The sequence below is a fragment of the Meleagris gallopavo genome, chromosome 2 (genome assembly GCF_000146605.3).
Source record: "Meleagris gallopavo isolate NT-WF06-2002-E0010 breed Aviagen turkey brand Nicholas breeding stock chromosome 2, Turkey_5.1, whole genome shotgun sequence".
NCBI lineage: Eukaryota > Metazoa > Chordata > Aves > Galliformes > Phasianidae > Meleagris > Meleagris gallopavo.
In genome coordinates, this window is record NC_015012.2 from 60348076 (window position 1) to 60367402 (window position 19327).

Consider the following 19327-nt stretch of genomic DNA (forward strand, 5'->3'; position numbering starts at 1 on the left):
TCCATCTGGATGGAGAGTTTTCTTTCTTCTACTTGTTCTTTGAAATTCACTAGAAGCACTGGGGCCTGTCCCTTTTGTGTCTTGCAGAAGGTTGCCCAGCTCAGTAGGACGAGCTTTTTGGAAGATTTTACTGACCGGATTCCACAGCCTTGATTCCAGCTCTCAGTTCTCACAGCAAAGCTCAGGGGCTAAGTGAAGGCAATTTTCTGTGATTTGGAAATAAAACCTCAACAACTGTCTACCTGGTCCAGCCATAATAACTATTAGTCTTCTCAAAATTGTTTTTAGGCTGTCATTAGCTTTTCTTTCAGGCTTTTGTGCTGTGGCAACTTTCTTTGGTCTTGGGCATTGATGCTTGATTTATCACTTTTTACTTGTCCTCAGAAGAATTAACTCCTCTCTGAACCCCTTGGATACAATCCTAAATCCTCACACCACAAAGCACAACTTTTGTTAGTCTTGACAGCCTAACTAAGGATAGGGACTACTTCTCTTTAATTTTCCATCTCCTTTATTTGAAGTACAGGCAGAGACATAAAGTGTCAGTGGTTACGCATGCCCTCCCGCAGCTCCTTGGTTTATGTCTGACTTCCTTTGTTTCTGAGCTTTCTGAACCTTTATTTCTGTGAGTTTTCAACCATTCTGAGCTGTATTTCCAAGACTTTTCAACTCGTGATCAAAAACAGGGAGAGGAAGAGCATCATGGACGTAGATGCTCAAATAGATACTATTTGCAGAAGCCCTGGAGTCTCTGCTGATCCTTCTGGTGCTGCTGCTTCTGATTCTTCACGAATGCAGAGAGCCCTGGGAGGTCTCCTTGCTCTCTTCACTCTCTGGGTCTTGTTGCACAGAAACAGCCTCATGGATATTGCAGGATTGAAAACTCGTAAAAGTGAAGCAATGCCACAGCTGGTTGCTGGACAGTTCAAAGATTCTTCTGTCTTGTATATTCTTTTTTTGCAGCACTGCAGCCTGGCCCCTGGGAGGCAGCCACTTTAGGATCCAACTTAGTTTAAGCAATCACACCTACACTGATGGCTCAGTTCTACCAGGATTTCTCAACATTTTTAGTTAAGACAAGTATTTAGTCTTCAGTAAAAATAACGCTTTCACACTTTGTACCATGCTTCGGATGTTAAACAGGGTCTGATAAAATGTCCACATTCCTTCTGCTTCTTAGTCAGGTTGCCAAGGACATGGCACTAGGTTTTATGATAGTGAGATCCCACTTGTCTATGGTGGTGATGACCTGGGAGCAGGATAAACCTGCAAGAAGAAGTGTTGCATTACTGATATCTGGGGTGACCACAGCCAGAAACACTTTCCATTGCCTTGCCTTGTAGGTCCTTATGTCAGAGTTGCGTTAATGTCAACAGCTAGTACAAGGCCTATAGCAACATTTTTCTCTTCTCTGGAATCATACAGCAGTGTGAAATATACTGACCTTGTATGATTTGCTGCACAAGAGACAAGCTTAGAGTTCCTGTTAAACTCTGAGGAGACTGTGAAGGTTTCAACAGACTGCATATGCCATAGCACAGAAAAACTGATGTGATGAATAGTGTCTCCAGAGATTTCCCTCTGGCCACCTGGGGACATATTCTCATTTATACTGAACTCTTTACGCCACTTGAGCAGTGTTGAGTAGGCACATTTGAAATCTCTGTGAAAGGACAATCTCAAAGATGAAAATACTGCAGCAAGACAGCACTATGTAATGAGTAACCCTCACTCCCAAAGGTCATTCAGGGTGAATGTGGGACTGGTCTAACCTTCAACCTTTGAATACAGGACAAAAAACCTGCTTTTTGCTACTTTTCCCCTCCTGTTCAAGCCCTGCTTCACATGTCCTCAGGCATTCCGAGAATGAGAGGAGCAGCCTCAGGTCAGCTCCACTCAGCCCTTAAAAAAATTCACTTGTTCAGGGGAAAAAAAGAAGGAGAGCAGCACAAAACTGTCACCAGGCAACTGCGATGGCAAAGTTTGACCAAGCAAGTTGTCATACATGAATACCTCATACTCAGTGCTGGGAGCTGCTGAGAAACTAATGCAGCCAATCACAAAAGGCTTAGTATATTGATTATGGAAAAGTAGAAAAATTGGTGCAAATAGTGCTTGAAGAAAGGTTTATCTAGCCTTCTGCCAAGTCTCTCTGCAGATCTAACACAGGAGGAGTTCTCTTCCTAAAGCAACTCAGTTAAACCTATCATTTCACATCCTTGTAGTACAATAGCCAGGAATAAGATATTACTCTGTAGAGTTTGGTCAATAGTTAAGGGGATATTACATTATAAGAATTTCAGATAATTCAGTGTTGACTGCATTATTCAAACATTTTTGTGTTTGGATCAGCAAAGATTCTGCAGCTGGAGAACATCTTCATATGCTTTCATGTATGCAAAGTAATACCAGATCCTAACTCCTCTGATGTGAAGGCAAATATTGAAACACCAAGGCCTTGTAAGTATAAAATTCCATTGAAAGCCAGCATGATTCAGGGTCCCAACTGATTCAGGAATTTGAGGAATCTCTTAGCATTCTGAAATACACAGGGAGCTACATATGAATTAAGTGGATCAAAAATAACGTGTATCTGAAAGTAAACATTTTCTTCATTTACATAGATCAGGCTAGGGTATTCTCAGCACGCTCTAACCTTGTATGAAGCCCTGATGTGACTTCTGTGCAGCTCTGATGTCAATGTAATACAGAAAGGGCTAGAGTTTAGTAGATATTATGTCAGATGGGGTGATGTAGCTTCAGGGCTGAGTGTGATTTGATTTTTGGTGCTGCAGAAAAATCTAATGGCAAAGAGGGCAGTAGAATGTCCTTAACTAAAATTATCTCGTATGTTCTCTAGTTGTCTAAGAGATTTGCTGATCATAGAAAATCACTAGAAAATCACTAGAATCACATAGAAAATCACTCTATTGATATGCAGCTCTTCAGAAATCCCTGTTTAAACAAAAGAGAGAAATGCCTGGTGAAAAAGACACCACCAGCATCCACCTCTGACACTGTGGGCCAACATAATAAAATAGGAGGAATTACTTTTGGAGCAGCTCTTGTACAGTTTCAGCATGGCTAAGTGTGAGGTTAGCTGTGGTTGAAAAAAATATATAAATGATTATTGCAGGGGCAATAATGACTCTGAGTGAAACTTTGAAGCCGTATAAATAGGGTGAACACACTAAGTTAAAATAATGCTATTTGTATAAAAATAAGAATAGTGCACATGTTTAAGCAGAATAGATGCTTGTGTTTGACTAGTTGGCACCAATTCTGGAACACCTGTGTAGACCTTTGTGTTCAGAACAGACCAGTGAGAATATTAGTGGAGCAGAATCTAAGGATTCTGTATTACTCTATGGCCAAGAAGACCAATGGTATCCTTGACTGCATTACAAAAAGCATAGCCAGCCTGGCAAGGGAAGTTATCTTTCCCATCTGCTCTGCCCTAGTATGGCCATATTTAGAGTACTGTGTCCAGTTCTGGGCTCCCCAGTTCAAAAAAAGACAGTGATCTCTTACAAGGAGTCCACTAGAAGGCTGCAAAGATGATTAAGGTTCAGGAGCACCTCCTATATGAAAAAAGGGTGAGTAACCTGGGTCTGTTCAGCCTGGTGAAAAAAAGACTGAGGAGGAATCTGATAAATGTTTATAAAAATCTAAAGGGAGGTAAGAGGCAAATGGATGAGGCCAGGCTCTTCTCAGTGGTGTGTAGCGATAGCGCAAGGAGTAATGGCCTAAAACTTGAACATAGGAAGTTTCATACTAACATGCAGAAGAATTTCTTTATGGCAAAGGTGACAGAGCACTGGAACATGTTGCCCAGAGAGGTGGTGGAATCTCCTTCTATGGAGATATTCAAGACTCGTGTGGATGTCTACCTGTGCAACCTATTGTAGGGCACCTTCAGAGGGGTTGGACTCAATGTTCTCTTGAAGTCCCTTCCAACCTCTGCAATTCTGTGATTATAACAAAGATAGGGAATGCTTTTTAACATCAGCAATCCAAATTCTACAGTATTAAAGATACAGGTAATCTCTAAGTAATATATTATCTTTCTGCAGCCCTTTCATGTAGTATATGCCATGGAGGCTGCTTAATACTTACCGAGAATATTTGACATTCAACATAAGCAGTCTTGAAGGTTTGGATATTACCTGGATGCCTCTCTGTTCATCCAGCTATGGACTGATAGGGGAGTCACAGCCTGCCAAAGCCACAAGTCATCCCTCAGTTTGAGCCACACCCCCCTGGCATTGCCTCTTCTGATTCAAAATCTCTCATGTGGCACAAGCCATTTCCTCTGAAGTCCTAAACTGGCAGAGGGATCCAGGTATTGTTAATGCAACCTTGAAAAAATGCTGAATTCCACAGTCTTGATAAATAATTTAATTAGATTATCAATTTATGGGTCTGTTTTTAAGGAAAATATGCCTGTCACAGATCAGGCAGAAGTACTTCTGAAATGTTAGCTCCCGGTAGGTGACCTAGATATAATTACATACCTTCCTTGTCAATTAATTTACATAGTGCAAACATATCCCTGCTTTACACATTGGTTTGTGAGAAACTGTTGAATTATTTCTCAGTTTTCACAAGTCTAAATACATAAGCTTCCTCAAACATAAAGTTCAAGAGCAAGTTTAAGCATTGCAGTGTTTAAATAGCCTATTATTAGCTTTAAATAAGGACTAATAACAAGACAAACTTGGGGAAAACTCATCATCTATGCTGTTAGGAGATAACCTTGTAGAAACTAAAATAAGACTGGATCTTCAGTCTAGTATACAAAGCTATGAAAGCTTCTAACTAGAAGTCTAGACAAATTTATATTAAAAATAAAGTTCATAATTGTTGTAAGGTGCCAGAATAACTTTAAAACCACCTTACTAAACATTTAATCCCTGTCAGGTACAAACATGTTTTTTTAGACGTAATAAAGGAAGTAATTCAGAGAAGTTCCATATCCTGGATTATGCAAGAAATCACATGAGACAGTCACAATGAGTAAGTCTAGACTACGAGACTTAAAGACACATCCAGCTGAATGTGTAGGATTATGCTTTGTGAGATCCAGACTCTGCTACAGGAGAAGATGCATATAAGCATAAGAAGGAAACTAGGTATGTAGTCCCTGCCTGGATAATCATGGGACTCACTTCCTGGACTGTCCTGAGGCAATTGCCAAGTGGAGATGTATAGATACATCTACTATTCCTTTAAATTTATGCATCCATGTTCATGTTTCAAAATATCTCCTCCACCATGGAACCGTGGTAAACATAACCTAGAGACTCTGTTTACCACAAGCTCCTTAACTAATTTTGTAATAGTTAAACACGGCTTCTAATAGCATCTTCCTCCAGACCTTTGAAACTTCCTTGAGCAGGTGGTGGGAGCTACAGCCAATGCTAAGGACATCCAGAGTCCGGAAGCAAGGAATAGTGCAGGAGCAGGTCTGATTCACTCATGCCAAGATGAGCTTGGCTGCTTTGCTTAATAAAGGACTGCAGAGGGAAGTGACACAGCTTTCTCTCCTTTAATCCTACTCACTGTCCTTTGTCTCCCCAACTTCAGTTATCTTCATTCTTACATATCACTATTTCATTCTATCTTTTATACACTTAGCTAGAAATTTCCACTCCTGAAAGCCCATGTTAAAAAAAAAAAAAAAAAAAAAAAGAAGTCAAGAGTTCAAAGGCTGTCTAAAAGGACATGCCTGGGATAAACTTATTTCAGCACTTCCTTACATTGCAAAACCAGCTCTATTTGCATGATCACGTGCTACTTTTTCTCTAGAGCAACTTCAAGTGCCCAAGACAGACTATTCAGGTTACAGCTCAAGCTGTGGACAGGGCTGGCACCCACTAGATAAGGCTGCTCAGGGCCTCATCCAACTTGGCCTTGAACACCTCAAGAGATTTGGCCCAGCTTCTCTGGGTAGCCTGTGCCAGTGCTTCACCATCCTCTGAATGAAGATTTTTTTCTGAAAATTAACATAAATTTCCCCTCTTTTAGTTTAAAGCCATTCCCACTTGTCCTGTCACTATCAGGCTATGTAAAAGGTCTGTCTCTCTCCTGCTTATAACCTCCCTTTAAGAACTGGAAGGTCTCCTCTCCAAGCTGAACAACGCCCTCCAACATCCTTGCACCTTTCCTATGCTGGGGGCCCCAGGCCTGGATGCAGTACTCCAGATGGGGCCTCACAAGGACAGAGCAGTGGGGAACAATCACATCCCTTGCTCTGCTGGCCATTCTTCTTTTGATACAACCCAGGACAGTGTTAGCCTCCTGGGCTGCAAGAATACACAGCTGGCTTATGATCAGTTTTTCATCCACCAGAACCCCCAAGTTGTTCTTTGTAGGGCTGCTCTCAATGAATTCTTCCCCAGAGAATCTGGGATTACCTTGACCCAAGTGCAACACCTTGCACCTGCCCTTGTTAAACCTCATTAGGTTCATGTGGATCACTTTTCCATCCTGTCCAGGTCCCTCTAGACGGCATCCCTTCCTTTCTGTTGTGTCAACTGCACCACTCAGGTTGCTGTTTAAAGCACTACCTGGTGATATTGGACATAAGGAGGCGTGAGGGGGTCTAAGTGAGCAAAGCAAGGGGCGAGCACTGAGGAGAGGCAGCGATGAGATTGATGCAAGCTTTGAATGGCGTTAAATATGAAATTCGGGCACAGGGAAGGACCGGAATGGGCAGATTGGTTGGATGCTCCAAGCAGAAGGGTACCCGCTCGACGAGACGCAGTCCGGCTGTACCGGTTGTTAGCAGCGGTAGCCGTACCCGGCCTCAGCAGGGCGGGCGGCAGCGCCCTCTGCCGGCAGCGCTCGGCTCCCCTGCGGAGCGTGTTGTGGGTCCCTACCGGGGCCGGGCTGCGGGGCGCTGCCGCAGCTCTCCCCTTTGGTTCTTACAGGGAGAGAACCAATCTCTGCCATTTCTGAGGCGGGCGCGGCAGTGAACACTTCCAGGGCCCCGGCCGCTGGTCTGGCGCGGGCTCGGGCGCCATCTCGTGCCCGGCCTCGTGAGTGGTTCTCCCCCAGCTGAGCAGGGAGATAAAGTGAAATAATAAAATAGCAGGTCTCCACTTACTGCTAATCATTACCCAGTATAGAACAGCTTCAAGTAGGGAAGGTGAAATAGTTCTCCTTGAAAAAATCAAAACTGTCAGGTGGTGGTATTGGCACCCTGACCCAAAGCACAGAGCAGGGATGTAACACTGTGGGCTGCAAGACAGAGTTAGCCATGTTTTGCTGTGGAGTTTACAAGTTGAACGTGCTTTTGGCTGGCTCACTCTCCTGGTGCCTAAGCTCAACATCCTGCCTCTGGACATGCAGTGTGAATTTCCATTGGGAATTTCAGAGTGGAGGCGGCAGACACAGTGCAAGAGAGTGAGCTGGAAGTGACACCAGGAAGGAGCAGTGACAGCACTGTATGGCTGAGAGTGTTTAGCTAGGCTATTTTCCCAGGCCTACTTAAACCATTAGAACAATATTCTCAGTGATGAGAGACTGCTCTTTGCAGTTACCTTTCTGCGTGCTCAGGATCACTGAGGTACTGACTCTTACAAGATGCATGGACCCCTAGAAAAAACCTCAGTGAGTGCCTCAAATAAACTGGACACATTCAACCTATCTCCCCTATGGAGAAAGGCTAAGTGAACTGGGTCTGTTTGGCCTAGAGAAAAGACGACTGAGAGGGGACCTGATCCAGGTTTATAAATATCTCAGGTGTGGCGGCCATAGCGGTGAGGCCAGTCTCTTTTCAGTGGTACGTGGAGACAGGACGAGGGGAAACGGACATAAGCTGCAGCATAGGAAGCTTCGCACGAATGTGCGTAAGAACTTCTTCACGGTGAGGGTGACGGAGCACTGGAACAGGCTGCCCAGGGAGGTTGTGGAGTCTCCTTCTCTGGAGATATTCAAGTCTCGCCTGGACGCCTACCTGTGCGACCTGGTGTAGGGAACCTGCTTTGGCAGGGGGGTTGGTCTCGATGATCTCTAGAGGTCCCTTCCAACCCCTACAATTCTGTGATTCTGTGACTCTGTGAACCTCTAGCCAGACTAGCTACCTTGCACTTCGCTGATTTTGAGGTCTCTTGACCACCAGACTCAGTTTATTCAAGCAGGCTACCTGGCAGGCTGAAGATCCCACTAGATGGCAGGACAGTTAAGCCCTTGCTGCTTTCAGTCAAACCGCTTTGGATAGCACAACCAGTGCACTCCAGTGGGTTCAGCCCTTCAGGTCTGTGCTGGGCGGACCTGGGGACCCTTCAGTATTCACAGCAGATCTGCAGCTTTCAGCACAGTAAATATAGCCTGTGCAAAACTGGTGGAGAAATCGGTATAGAAATCTCTGACTCTTTAATTCTTCCTTTTGTGTGTTTTACCACACACAAAGCACCAGCGGGCAGAACAAAGGAATACAAAGCAACCTTAAGTAATCTGCTGCATCCTGAAATATGTAGATGATGGTAAAGTGTGGATTACATATCTTATAGCCACTGCTGTGTTGTCATTGTTAACTAATGCAAGCACAGTTAAGACTCCATATGATCACCACTGTATTTATCAACGTTAATAACTGTGTATCCTCTCACTATTTGGGAATGATATAGAAGATATAATTCCATATATCCTATTGTTAAACAGTAGGCCATTGTGGTATAAGTATAAATATACTGGTATAACAAGCAAAAATTAACAATCAGCTAATATTTTGATGTGACTCTTACACAGAAGAAGCTAAGGATTATTTAAATAAATACATGGTATATATGCACATAGCAGCCGGCTTATCATTTATCCCCATCTGTTTATTAATAGCATTCATGAAGTGAGTTAACGAATTAAAATACACTTTGAAATTTACTGGCTTGCGTGGTAAATTTGAAAAAATGTTTATATGCATAACTCTTCATCTGCAAGGCCCAATTTGGAAACATACTATGTATGCAAAAGACGTGTAAGTCATTAGTGCTCTGTTATGAGCCAGAGTGAAAGCTGCGCAATAGAGAATTGGTCACTGTGAGTAGGATCATAGGTCCATATAATCAAATATAATGTCTTGGACAATGCAAAAGTATATGATGTTTCCAATGAGTAGTTTCCTTGCTTCGAGTATTTGTTCAAGGACTTTACAGAATGGGAGAATTTTCCGTACACTTAGTAACTCTTGAGTTAAAACTGCAGTTGATATAAAACAGTCTTTTTCTTCAGTGACAACTGGATATGACCTATATATTACTCTACTATCAATGCTTTGGAAGTTCTTATAAAGTATACCATTGCTTTGATGGTCATTTCATCCAGCATTTATTTTTAAAAGCTCAGCCAATGCAGTTACACCAGAATGATAGTATGTGGCACAGATGGAGGTAGCTAAATGAGAAATCATAGCAAATAAGCATAAATTAGATTGTTCTAATAATCAGTCCCCTACCTTAAAATCTACTTACTCCTTCATTGCCTTCCAGAAAACAAATGGAACTTTCCTAATTTATAATAACAGAAGATGTGCTTCAGCATGCTCACTTGCCTCTTACATGGAGCTCATGATGATGAACAGCTGAACCAAAGAAAATTACCTTCTTAATGATATCTGAAAAAGAGTGAGGCCGACTTTTTATGTGTTCAAAGAATCTAAATTATTAAATTTTCTAATGTATGCACAATTAAGTTACAGAGTTTTATTTTCTATCCTTTTTTTTTTTAAATATGCAGAGTGGCTGAGAATTAATAATTACCTCACTGAGTTCTGAAATTTGGAGACAACAAAGTTACTGTTTTTGCTTGGTACTAAAATAAATGTCTTGGCTCTATAAAAGCCCAGGATGGTGCTTATATGCTGATGAAAAAGATGCCATTACCTGTCTGCACTTGCTGCAAATGGAAATTGGGATTAATGCATTATAGTACAAAATTAGCCTTAATAGAAGTTTGCTGCTGTAATTTATCAAGTTAATTAAATATGCACCTAATTTTAAGCACTATTTCTATTTACTTCAGTGAGACTAATCTACATTTAAAGCTTAGCATATTTTAAAATATTCTGCTGATTCGTGGCCATAACTTTGTAACTATATGGATTAAGAGAAAACACTATCATTAATTATTCATTATCTGAGCTAATAGGAAGGTGGTATCTCCTGGATATTGGTTAAAACTGGATAAACTGGCTCAGCAGGGAGTATTCAGAAGTACTTAACTCTTTACAGGCACAGCTGAAGTCCAGCAGGAGTTACTGTCTATCTTCAAGATACCAGCAAGAAAAGGAACCAGAGCTTGCCCAACTCTAGCTGTACTTCAGACAGCACCCTGCCTAAACCCCTGACTCCTGGGCACCGTGGCCTTGAGGTACCCAAAGAGCTGAGAAGGGGCTTGGCTAACTCCTGCCTGCCTGAGTGAGGAGTAATACAGAACTAATTAATTCTTCTGGACCAAAATTTTCAGCACAATGTCTCTCATACCAATTGTTTTTAACTGAGTTGCATTTTAAATCTTCCTGTTTGTCTTTACATCTTATGCAGAGTTTCTTCTAAACCTTCTTTCTACACTCTCAGTGACGGGTTCATACAGCTCAAGAGCAAAGTAAGCACCAATTCTTCTATTTGTTTATCGCCCTGGTTAAGGTTCTAAGTTCAATATCTGTGAGTAGTTGTATGTATGTATGTCTATTGAGTAATTTTATACATGGTTTAACACATGAATAATTTGCTAAATTTAATTGGTTCACATGATTGGTATTTTAATAGGAAAAAAAAAAGCAGAAAAAAAAAGCCTTCAAAGCTTTTCAAGGTAGAAAAATATTTAAGTATCTGTTCCTGTAACCCAAATTTTAGTGTCTGTTTAATGTAAGAGAAAATTCTAAATATATCCAGTGCTGCAACTGTGAAGGAAGAATTCAATATAGGCCGTGACCCAGAAGAGCACTTTAACATATGCTCCACTTAAAGCGTATGAGGAATTCTGCTTCAGTAATACTCAACTATTTGAATCCCATTGGATCATCTTAACTTCTGAAAATTGAACATTTCATGTGTCCTGATGCTATAAAGGAGGCTGGTGTATAAGAAAAGGACTGTAACACAGAATAAAAGTGTGCACCACAAACAGTTAATTTTTCATCCATTGTGGTTTTTAACTTTTGTCCTCTGCTAGCTCAGGTTTTCAGCCTGTCTTAAGCCACCCGTTTTGCTACAGTGGAGTATGTTATTTCCTGTTCCAAACTTGAAAGTAATTCTGGGATGTTGCACATGTTGAATGAGCACAGATAGCTGGAGGGAACCCAGTGTTGCTTCAGCTGGATAAAATCTACCCTTTACTGAATGGTCCCCAAAAGACAGCCTATTAGTAAATGCAAATGCTTATTATGAATGGTAGCTGTGTAGAAAAGCTTCTTGCAAGATGTCCACCAGCCATAAAATTCACAAATATTTTGTAGGTGGAATATCAGTCAGTTGTGTGATGTGCCTATGTGGGACACTTCCTCCATCTTGCCCCAGTCCAGCAGAGAGACTGTGTGGGTAAACAAAATCATTTGTCAGTATTGGTCAAGTCTCACAAAGTACAAAAAACAGCCACAGCTCTAGACGGCAGTAAGGGTGTCTGTGCACAAATCTTGGATTCCTACAGTGAAGGACTGCATGCTGGGTAGTTTCAGGAGCACGGCCTTCATCTCTCACACACACACACACACACACACACACACACACAAAAGCATTTCAATAGATAAAACTCTGTAAAAATCACAGCAACACTTTCATCAGGAGCAAACAATAAAGCAAAAATGAGATAAAGTATGGGGTTTTCAGTCTTGTCATATAAAAGAAACATCAAAAATTCAACAGAAGACAGAAAATATGATAGCTGTTTAATTTCCATAGTGAGATGAACAGTTTTAATCACTTACAAACTTGGCTATTTTATTTCAGATATACATGAACAGCTACAATAATAAGCCTGAAAACAGAAATGACAGAAATAGCAAGACTGCTAGGAGTGGGATAGATGAGATGATCTGCCATAATTAAATAGAGTGTAAAGAGACTTCAAAAATGAACACTGGTAGTTTAGGTTCTAAACAAAATGCTTTGAAGTCAGGAAGAAGAGAGAAAAAAAAGTTAGTTTTCCTATTTGTCACATCCATCTACTTATACCTAATGAGAACAAAAATCTCTGAAGATATACTGCAGATTAGGTCTGTAATCTAATACATACTTATTATCTTAAAGGAGAGCGAATACACCTCTGTGTAACAAAGAAGCTATTTTAGAAAATTAAGAAATAGGACTTTTATTTTAAAGTAATCATTACCTGGTACATCTGCTATCTATGTTCATTAAAACTGCCAAAGAAGATTAGTTTGGATGAATAAAGTAATCATTAAAAACAAACAAACAAAAACAAACAAACAAACAAAAAAAGCAGAACAGATACATTCTTTAGTTCTCTTCCCATTTGGATGTGTAGAACATTGTTTCTGATGAACGACAGCAGAAAAACCAGTAGTTCCATATTAAAGCTATCTAGATATAAATGTGTCACGAAAGTCTTTCCTGTGCTGCTGCAGTTGCTACCACACTTCAAATTAGGTAACACAGGGAAACTCTGCAAAGTCTGTCGACAGGCTTCATCAGTCGAGCAGTCCTTAGGTATTAGGAATTGCTGCTCTTTCCTTCTGCCTCTTGACTTTCCAGCAGGGCTTTGGATGATGATACTTCTCCACCCTCTGCTCCTTCATCTAGAAAAAACATAATTAAACTTTTATAATGCACACATTCTTACAGCATTTTAATTACAGTCAAATATTTGGGCTTATCGATCACTTCTATTGGCTCTTTATTACCAAACTCATGGGTGCTAAGGAAAGAGTGATAAACTCAAAAGATAAAGAACCTGCATAGACATTGTCCAAAAACAATTTCCTATTGGTGCTGATTTCCATGCTCCTTGCACATTCTGATCAATTTTAAGCATCAGATCAGATATAACTTTTCTTTTTTTCTGAGTTGTTTTCAAAGTCAAGTTAGACTATAGCACTCCTCTGAGCACCATTTGGTTTCTGGTAGAGAACATTACATTTTATTAACACGCCCATTATTTGTATGATCTTCTTTGCCACTAAAAACATAGCAGAATTAATCTTTTCTTTCTCAAGATGAGGGTGTGTGTATATATATATATATATATTATATTTTAAATTCTGATTTTGAAGTTCACTCTTTCATAGATCAGAATGGAATGATGACATAGCTAGTACAAATAAAAGCACACCAGCAGAACTGATTCATGGTCATGGTCATCATTAGATATGTGGAATTCTGCTCTGTCTCTTTTGAAGCCCATATTCTCTCACTGAGAAGTGAGAACTCCTCTTGCCTTGATTTCCTTGCAAAGCACAATTATTTTCACATTATCCTCAAGTCTCACATAGCATTAGCAACGGTAACAAAACAGCTTGTGTACTCAGACCTAAGACAGACCGTAGCTTCTGCAAATCTGATTGTATCATCTTCCAACTTCTATCTGATTTAACAATCATAATCTAAGAGATGAAATTTCAGGAATTTCCCTGGAGATTTGTCATTAACACACCACAAACAGACAATATTATATATATTAGTCTCCGCTTACCACAGTACATCTACACCACTCTACACAATAAACTGCTTGATGTTGTCTGCAACAGCCTCTGGTTTGTCAGCTTCATAGTTTAACACTGGTAAATTAAGAACTCAGTTATTTGACATTCTTCAGTATTACATAGCACAGGACTGTTAAGGAACGGGTTACAGAGTCATGTCCTCTATTGTCTGCCTCTGGGGCTTGATGTCCTATATTAGTGGAGTTTTGTAGACAGGGTAAACAGAATTTGCAAGAGGAAATCCAAAGTCTTACTTGGCAGCACAGGTGCTACAGGTGCTAAGCTGCTGTGTATCTAGAGAGTTATACACAGCTACCTAGAATTATATTCACCAAGCAACATAAATTATTAGCAGAACAAACCCCTAAAGCAGATTACAGAAGGTCAGTATAACCTCTTTACTCTCAAACTTTTTGCAGATTCTTCTCTAATCCTGGAATTTTATGTGATATCAACTGATATCACAACAGAGGGTGGTGACGCGCTGGAACAGTTGCCCAAGGATGTTGTGGATGCCCTGTCCTTGGAGGCATTGAAGGCCAGGCTGGATGTGGCTCTGGACAACCTGATCTAGTAGTTGGCGGCTCTGCACATAGCAAGGGGGTTGAAACTAGATGATCTTTGAGGTCCTTTTCAGCCCAGGACATCTTATGATTCTATTATTCTATGACTCTATGATTGTTTAATATGGTTCCACTATGGCTTCCCATCAGACCACCTTTGGGAAGTATCAACTCTCCAAAACTAACACATCAGCAGAGGTGGGTAGGGTACAAATAGCCTTCCTGTCAGAGTTGAGCTCTGTGAAAAATAGCTGATGCCAAAACATCTCCATTCATTTCAAAGTGAATATTAATTTAGTGGAATGTCCAGAGTGCACAGGAATTTGTATGCAATGGTCCTTGCATTTTCATAAAGAATATATGCAAAGTCTCTTTTATCTTCTAAACCAGACAGAAGGTATTAGCAAATCCCGTTTCTGACCTTTCACTCTGACAGCAAGTGACAGCTTTTTAGAAGGAAAGGAAATGTATGATCCAATGAGCATTAGCTAAATGTGAAGCAAGATGGAGAGCCCTCCTCACCATTCCCCATAGTTTTCACTGAATCTTTTGGATCGCCAGAAAAAAATAGGGCATGCTTTATATAGCCACATGTTCTATCTTCTCTGCTTTTCTCATTTATCCAACCTCTTCGTTCTGAGCTGGCAGTGGCTTTCATTTTAACAGCTTATTGCTAAATCCAAAGACAAGCAAGTTTTGTCCATTACAGTCCCAAATGTATCACAAACAAAGAATTTCCCAGTCACAGCATTTGAATTTGTAAACTTTCTTTTTATTTCGATGACTTTTCCTAATTTTGCTTGCTGCCCAATTGGAAGTTTAACTGACAAGAAAATGAGGCTGTAATTCCCATTTTGATGCTTGCGGAATTCCCAATTCACAAAAGCCCCAAGCAGTGCCCACTAGTCACAGTGTGTCTAGCTGTATCCTGCATTCACTTATTATCATGACTGCAAACTACTGATAACAGCAATTACTCCTTCTGGGCATGCTCTGGTGCAGGTATGTGCCAATGAAAAAAAGCAAAGGATAATTCCATGCTATGAATTGTTCCTCAAATCTCCTTTTGTTTGTAAGAAAGCACTGGTACATTCTGCTCAAACTAATGTAGCTGTGTTTCATTTCTTCTTAATGCACTTGGATGAGCACCAGGAAAGGATTACTCTGTCTGGAGTACTTCTACTATCTTATGCTGTAACATTTCTTTTATGACGACACTCACTCTTTCATGTTTACTTTTATGCAGGAAAAAAATGTATCAGAGAAAATTTTTCCATGCCTTAAAAAGTATATTATTTCCAATTTTCCAGAGTCAAAATGAAACAAACATGAGGAACTTATCTATACTGTTGTATTTTTTGAGCTTTGTTTAACATGGTTTTATGTATGCCCCTCACGGTTAATTGCTCTAAGCAATACAAAGGTTAGTTATTCATAGCATAGCAATGAATATTCCAATGGGTTGGACTTCCCAGTCCAAGAGCTTTACTTCCACAGTGTCAAATTCCCACCTGCTTCCTTTTTGACAAGGGAAACAGTTCCCAACTGCAGGAACGTGGCCCCTGGTCACTGTGTGCAATGGTGCCAAATGGAAGAGCTTTTTAGAATTAAAAAGAACATACTTGAAAATGAAAGCATTAAATGTTAATTGCCTGTCTATACTTTGGAATGGATTTTCAGTGCTGCTATCATATACATCAGAAAGAGGACATCTGCAAGGACGTCTCAAATTCAAGGAATCTGAACTGCTTCTCATCTGCTGTTACTGACCTGCATAACCTTGTGTGCACTCTTAACACAGTGCCCTTCCATCTGCTTTTCCAGATTCCCCCAGTTCTCCTCAGTACTGCCCTTCAACCTAGGCATATATAACTGTCCTTGCTGGCTTTCATTTTTTTATGTCTGTCCTCTCCTCTTCATAAATCCTTGGCCTTTCCTTTTGCAGAACTAATGCCTCCTTCCAGCACCCATTCAGATAATGTTTTTCCTTCCTTTCAAGAGAGGAGGTTGTGATCCAGTCTCTCTTCTCATTCCTCTTGGAAGTGAGTCTCTACTTATCCTCTTTTTCACCACCAGAAGTCCTTCAGCAGGCCCCAGATGGGCTTGGATTACAAAAGCCCAAATACATGAATATAAATGAAATGATCAAAGCAAGGACAATTTGTAATCAAAAAATTTCCCACAATTTTATGGTGCTTTAAGAGGATGCAAATTCAACACTGCTTCAAGTAATATAGAAGCATGATATACACCCTTCGAGCTTGAGAATTTTCCTGTAACCTATTTCAGTTGGAATTCATGAGCCCTCCACCCTTCAGCACAGGCTTGCCTCCTACTCTGCTGCCTGCAGACCATTGCTGCTTCTGGAAGTGGGACCAACCTTGGCAGCGGCAGGCATGAGAAGAAAAATATTCTTCCAAATCAAGATTTAAAAAGTAGGAGCAACCCATGCTCAGAGGCAACCTATTATTCTCACTTCATCAGCACTGATCAGCACAGAAATGCAGCACTGATCTCAGACAGCAAAGTCTGAAGCTTAGCAGGAGGACTTAGCACTCCTAATTTTTATCTCTAAGTTAGAATGATAGCTGTAATTGGATCAGTAGCACAGCTTACTGTCTTGTGCTAAGCTATCCCTGAGCAGGAGGAGACTCTAATTAATAGCTGGCATGGTGGTTTGCTAAGCTGTCCAGCAATGTAACTGTGGTTTCTTTTCTTCATGTGAGCCAGCATTCAGTTCCCAGCACCCTTCCCCAGACTGCTGCACAGTGAGTCTGTGGGTGGATATGGCAGACTCAGTCTGGGTTAAAATTAACTTGTCTTGTTAGGAGTACAAAACTACTTCGGAAGACTGAATTTAAACCTGAATGAAGAAAGAACTATTGGTATTGACATCAAAATTACATGGTGCCAGAAGTCTTAAGGAGAAAGCAAAGGATGGCTACATGCAGATGCCCGCTTCTGAAACACACAGGTGCTACCTTCTGAAACAGACAGCTCGGCCAGTTTGTGCGGCAAGTCTGAGGTCCCGGCACCAGCAGGAGAGCCCAGGATGTCAGGTAAGGCATTCCGGCGGCCTGCCCTGCCCGATGCTGCGAAGTCTGTCACCAGGGGCTCCACATCAGTCATTGCTGACTCTTTTCCTCATAGCAACATCTGCAGGTAGAACAAATAGAACAAAAAAGGTATAGCCTGGAATCGGAACATGAAACAGGTCTGCTTCTTTAGTCCGGATGCTAATCACCAGATCAACACAACAGCCATGGGCTTTGTTTGTCCCAGAGGGTCTTTTCTTAGTAAAGCCATGTACTTCAATGCTGGGTGCTAAAGCCTTAGAGAAGAACATCTGTGCATTTTTTTATGGTGCCATTTGCACAACTGAGGAGCATAATGAGCAGTTGTGTACCTACAGGAAACACGTAGATAAGGTCAGCAACAGACTGTTCTGTCAGGCACTTGTGTGGCTTCTTACCACCCGAGTGTTGCTTTCAAGTGGTTTTTCCCACACTGCCATGGGGAAGGGAACTAAAACTCTGTTTAGTCATACTGTCTCCGTGAACCATTAGGTTTTCTTTATTAGGAATCTTGTTTGGACTCTTATTTAGGATGTTTTTACAACAAATTCCTTTCACAGGGAGTAAATTGTATAAAATGGCCTCTCAACAAACTAAAAATAAAAATCTGCAAAAGATTTCTTTACCCTGCAAATACCAAACCACTTGCCTTCCTCTGCTCCTACACAAATAACTAGTTTGGTCTAACTTCAGCTCATGCATGTGCCTTTTCTGAATAAATAACGCAATCCTGCGCTTAACAGAAGCAATGGTGCTAAGTTTTCTCAAAGCTCGTGGAATTGAATGTGAAAATTCCTGCTGATGAAAATGGGCCTTGGTTAAGGCATAGACATGTGTGAAGGATCACACCTCAGGGCAGCAGCTGAAGTGAGAGCACTTGAAGCAGAAGGCAGATACTTCATTGCATGTAGCGTGCAAGGAGTTTGAGAAAACTTCTATTACCTCTGTTTTATTAAGTACCACAAAAGGCTATCATACCAGATTTGTACATAATGACTTCCATTAATTAAACAGAGTAATTCCTAATAATTTGCCATTAACTGTTCAATCAAAAACAATACTTGCTCAAATAAGTGCAGTTCTGTGTAGAGTGCAACAGGAATGTTGTCTTTAGTCTTAGTGAAGCTATAGTCAGCACATTATGTAGGAAAGTATACAGATGGGGTTGGAGACCCATTTGATGAAAGACTACCAGCTTGACTGATGACTGCCTGTATTTAGAATAAGAATTAGATAAGCAAAGTTCAAAGTTCCATTTTTACTGTTCTTCATGTAAGAAATAGAGCATCACAATCACCATTCTAAATTTCTGCTAGGGTTGGAAATTATTGGTACTCTCCTTTCATGGATAGAAAAACTGAGGCAGACCTTTAAATCAAACATAACCTATTCTGATGTGTAAGAACGAAGCAGCAGCACTTCAATTACTGATGCTGCCCTTGTATATCAACAACAAAGAGCATTTTCCTTTTCTCTCTCAAATTTCTTTTCATGTGTGATACTCCAACTACAATAATAAATATTCTTAACTATTTCTATATCTCTGAATACTGAATAATAAAATAAATGAATCCTCCTTGGCAGGAAATGATGACATGAGTAAAATCTCCACATCTGAAAGATGCAAATAAACAACTTTATAAATAAAGCCAGTGATTAAAGGTTCTGACCTTGAGATTTTGAAGTTCCCATCTTATGTGAAAAAAGTTAGATCAAGTCCAAATGAATCCTTTGCACAAGTAACAAAAACATTGAAGCAATACAAAAATTTGAACATCCAATGTTGAGAAAATATACAAAATATATGGATCACAATTCTGATTTAGATACAGCATTATATTGTGTATTCACTAAAATGAATGAGCTTGACACTTTACAAGAAATATCAAAATAAGGAGAATGAATCCAAATTCACGGACACAGTCTCATGGGTTGTTTTGTTTTTTTGTTTTGTTTTGTTTTTTTTCTGAGTGTTCATATTTACTTAACTGTAGGTGTCCAAAATATATTTCTTCAGATTTGCAAGACAC

General features: G+C 40.4%; 1 protein-coding gene across 1 annotated transcript; it reads right to left on the minus strand.

The window, feature by feature from the left end:
- Positions 1-11873: 11873 nt before the first annotated feature.
- On the minus strand, positions 11874-17379 carry PKIB (cAMP-dependent protein kinase inhibitor beta). The gene is made up of 2 exons (XM_019613016.2): positions 17205-17379; positions 11874-12757 (listed from the first exon to the last, which is right to left on the minus strand). The coding sequence occupies exons 1-2, from the start codon at positions 17350-17352 to the stop codon at positions 12672-12674; spliced, it is 234 nt and encodes a 77-aa protein (XP_019468561.1). The 5' UTR covers positions 17353-17379; the 3' UTR covers positions 11874-12671.
- Positions 17380-19327: the final 1948 nt, after the last annotated feature.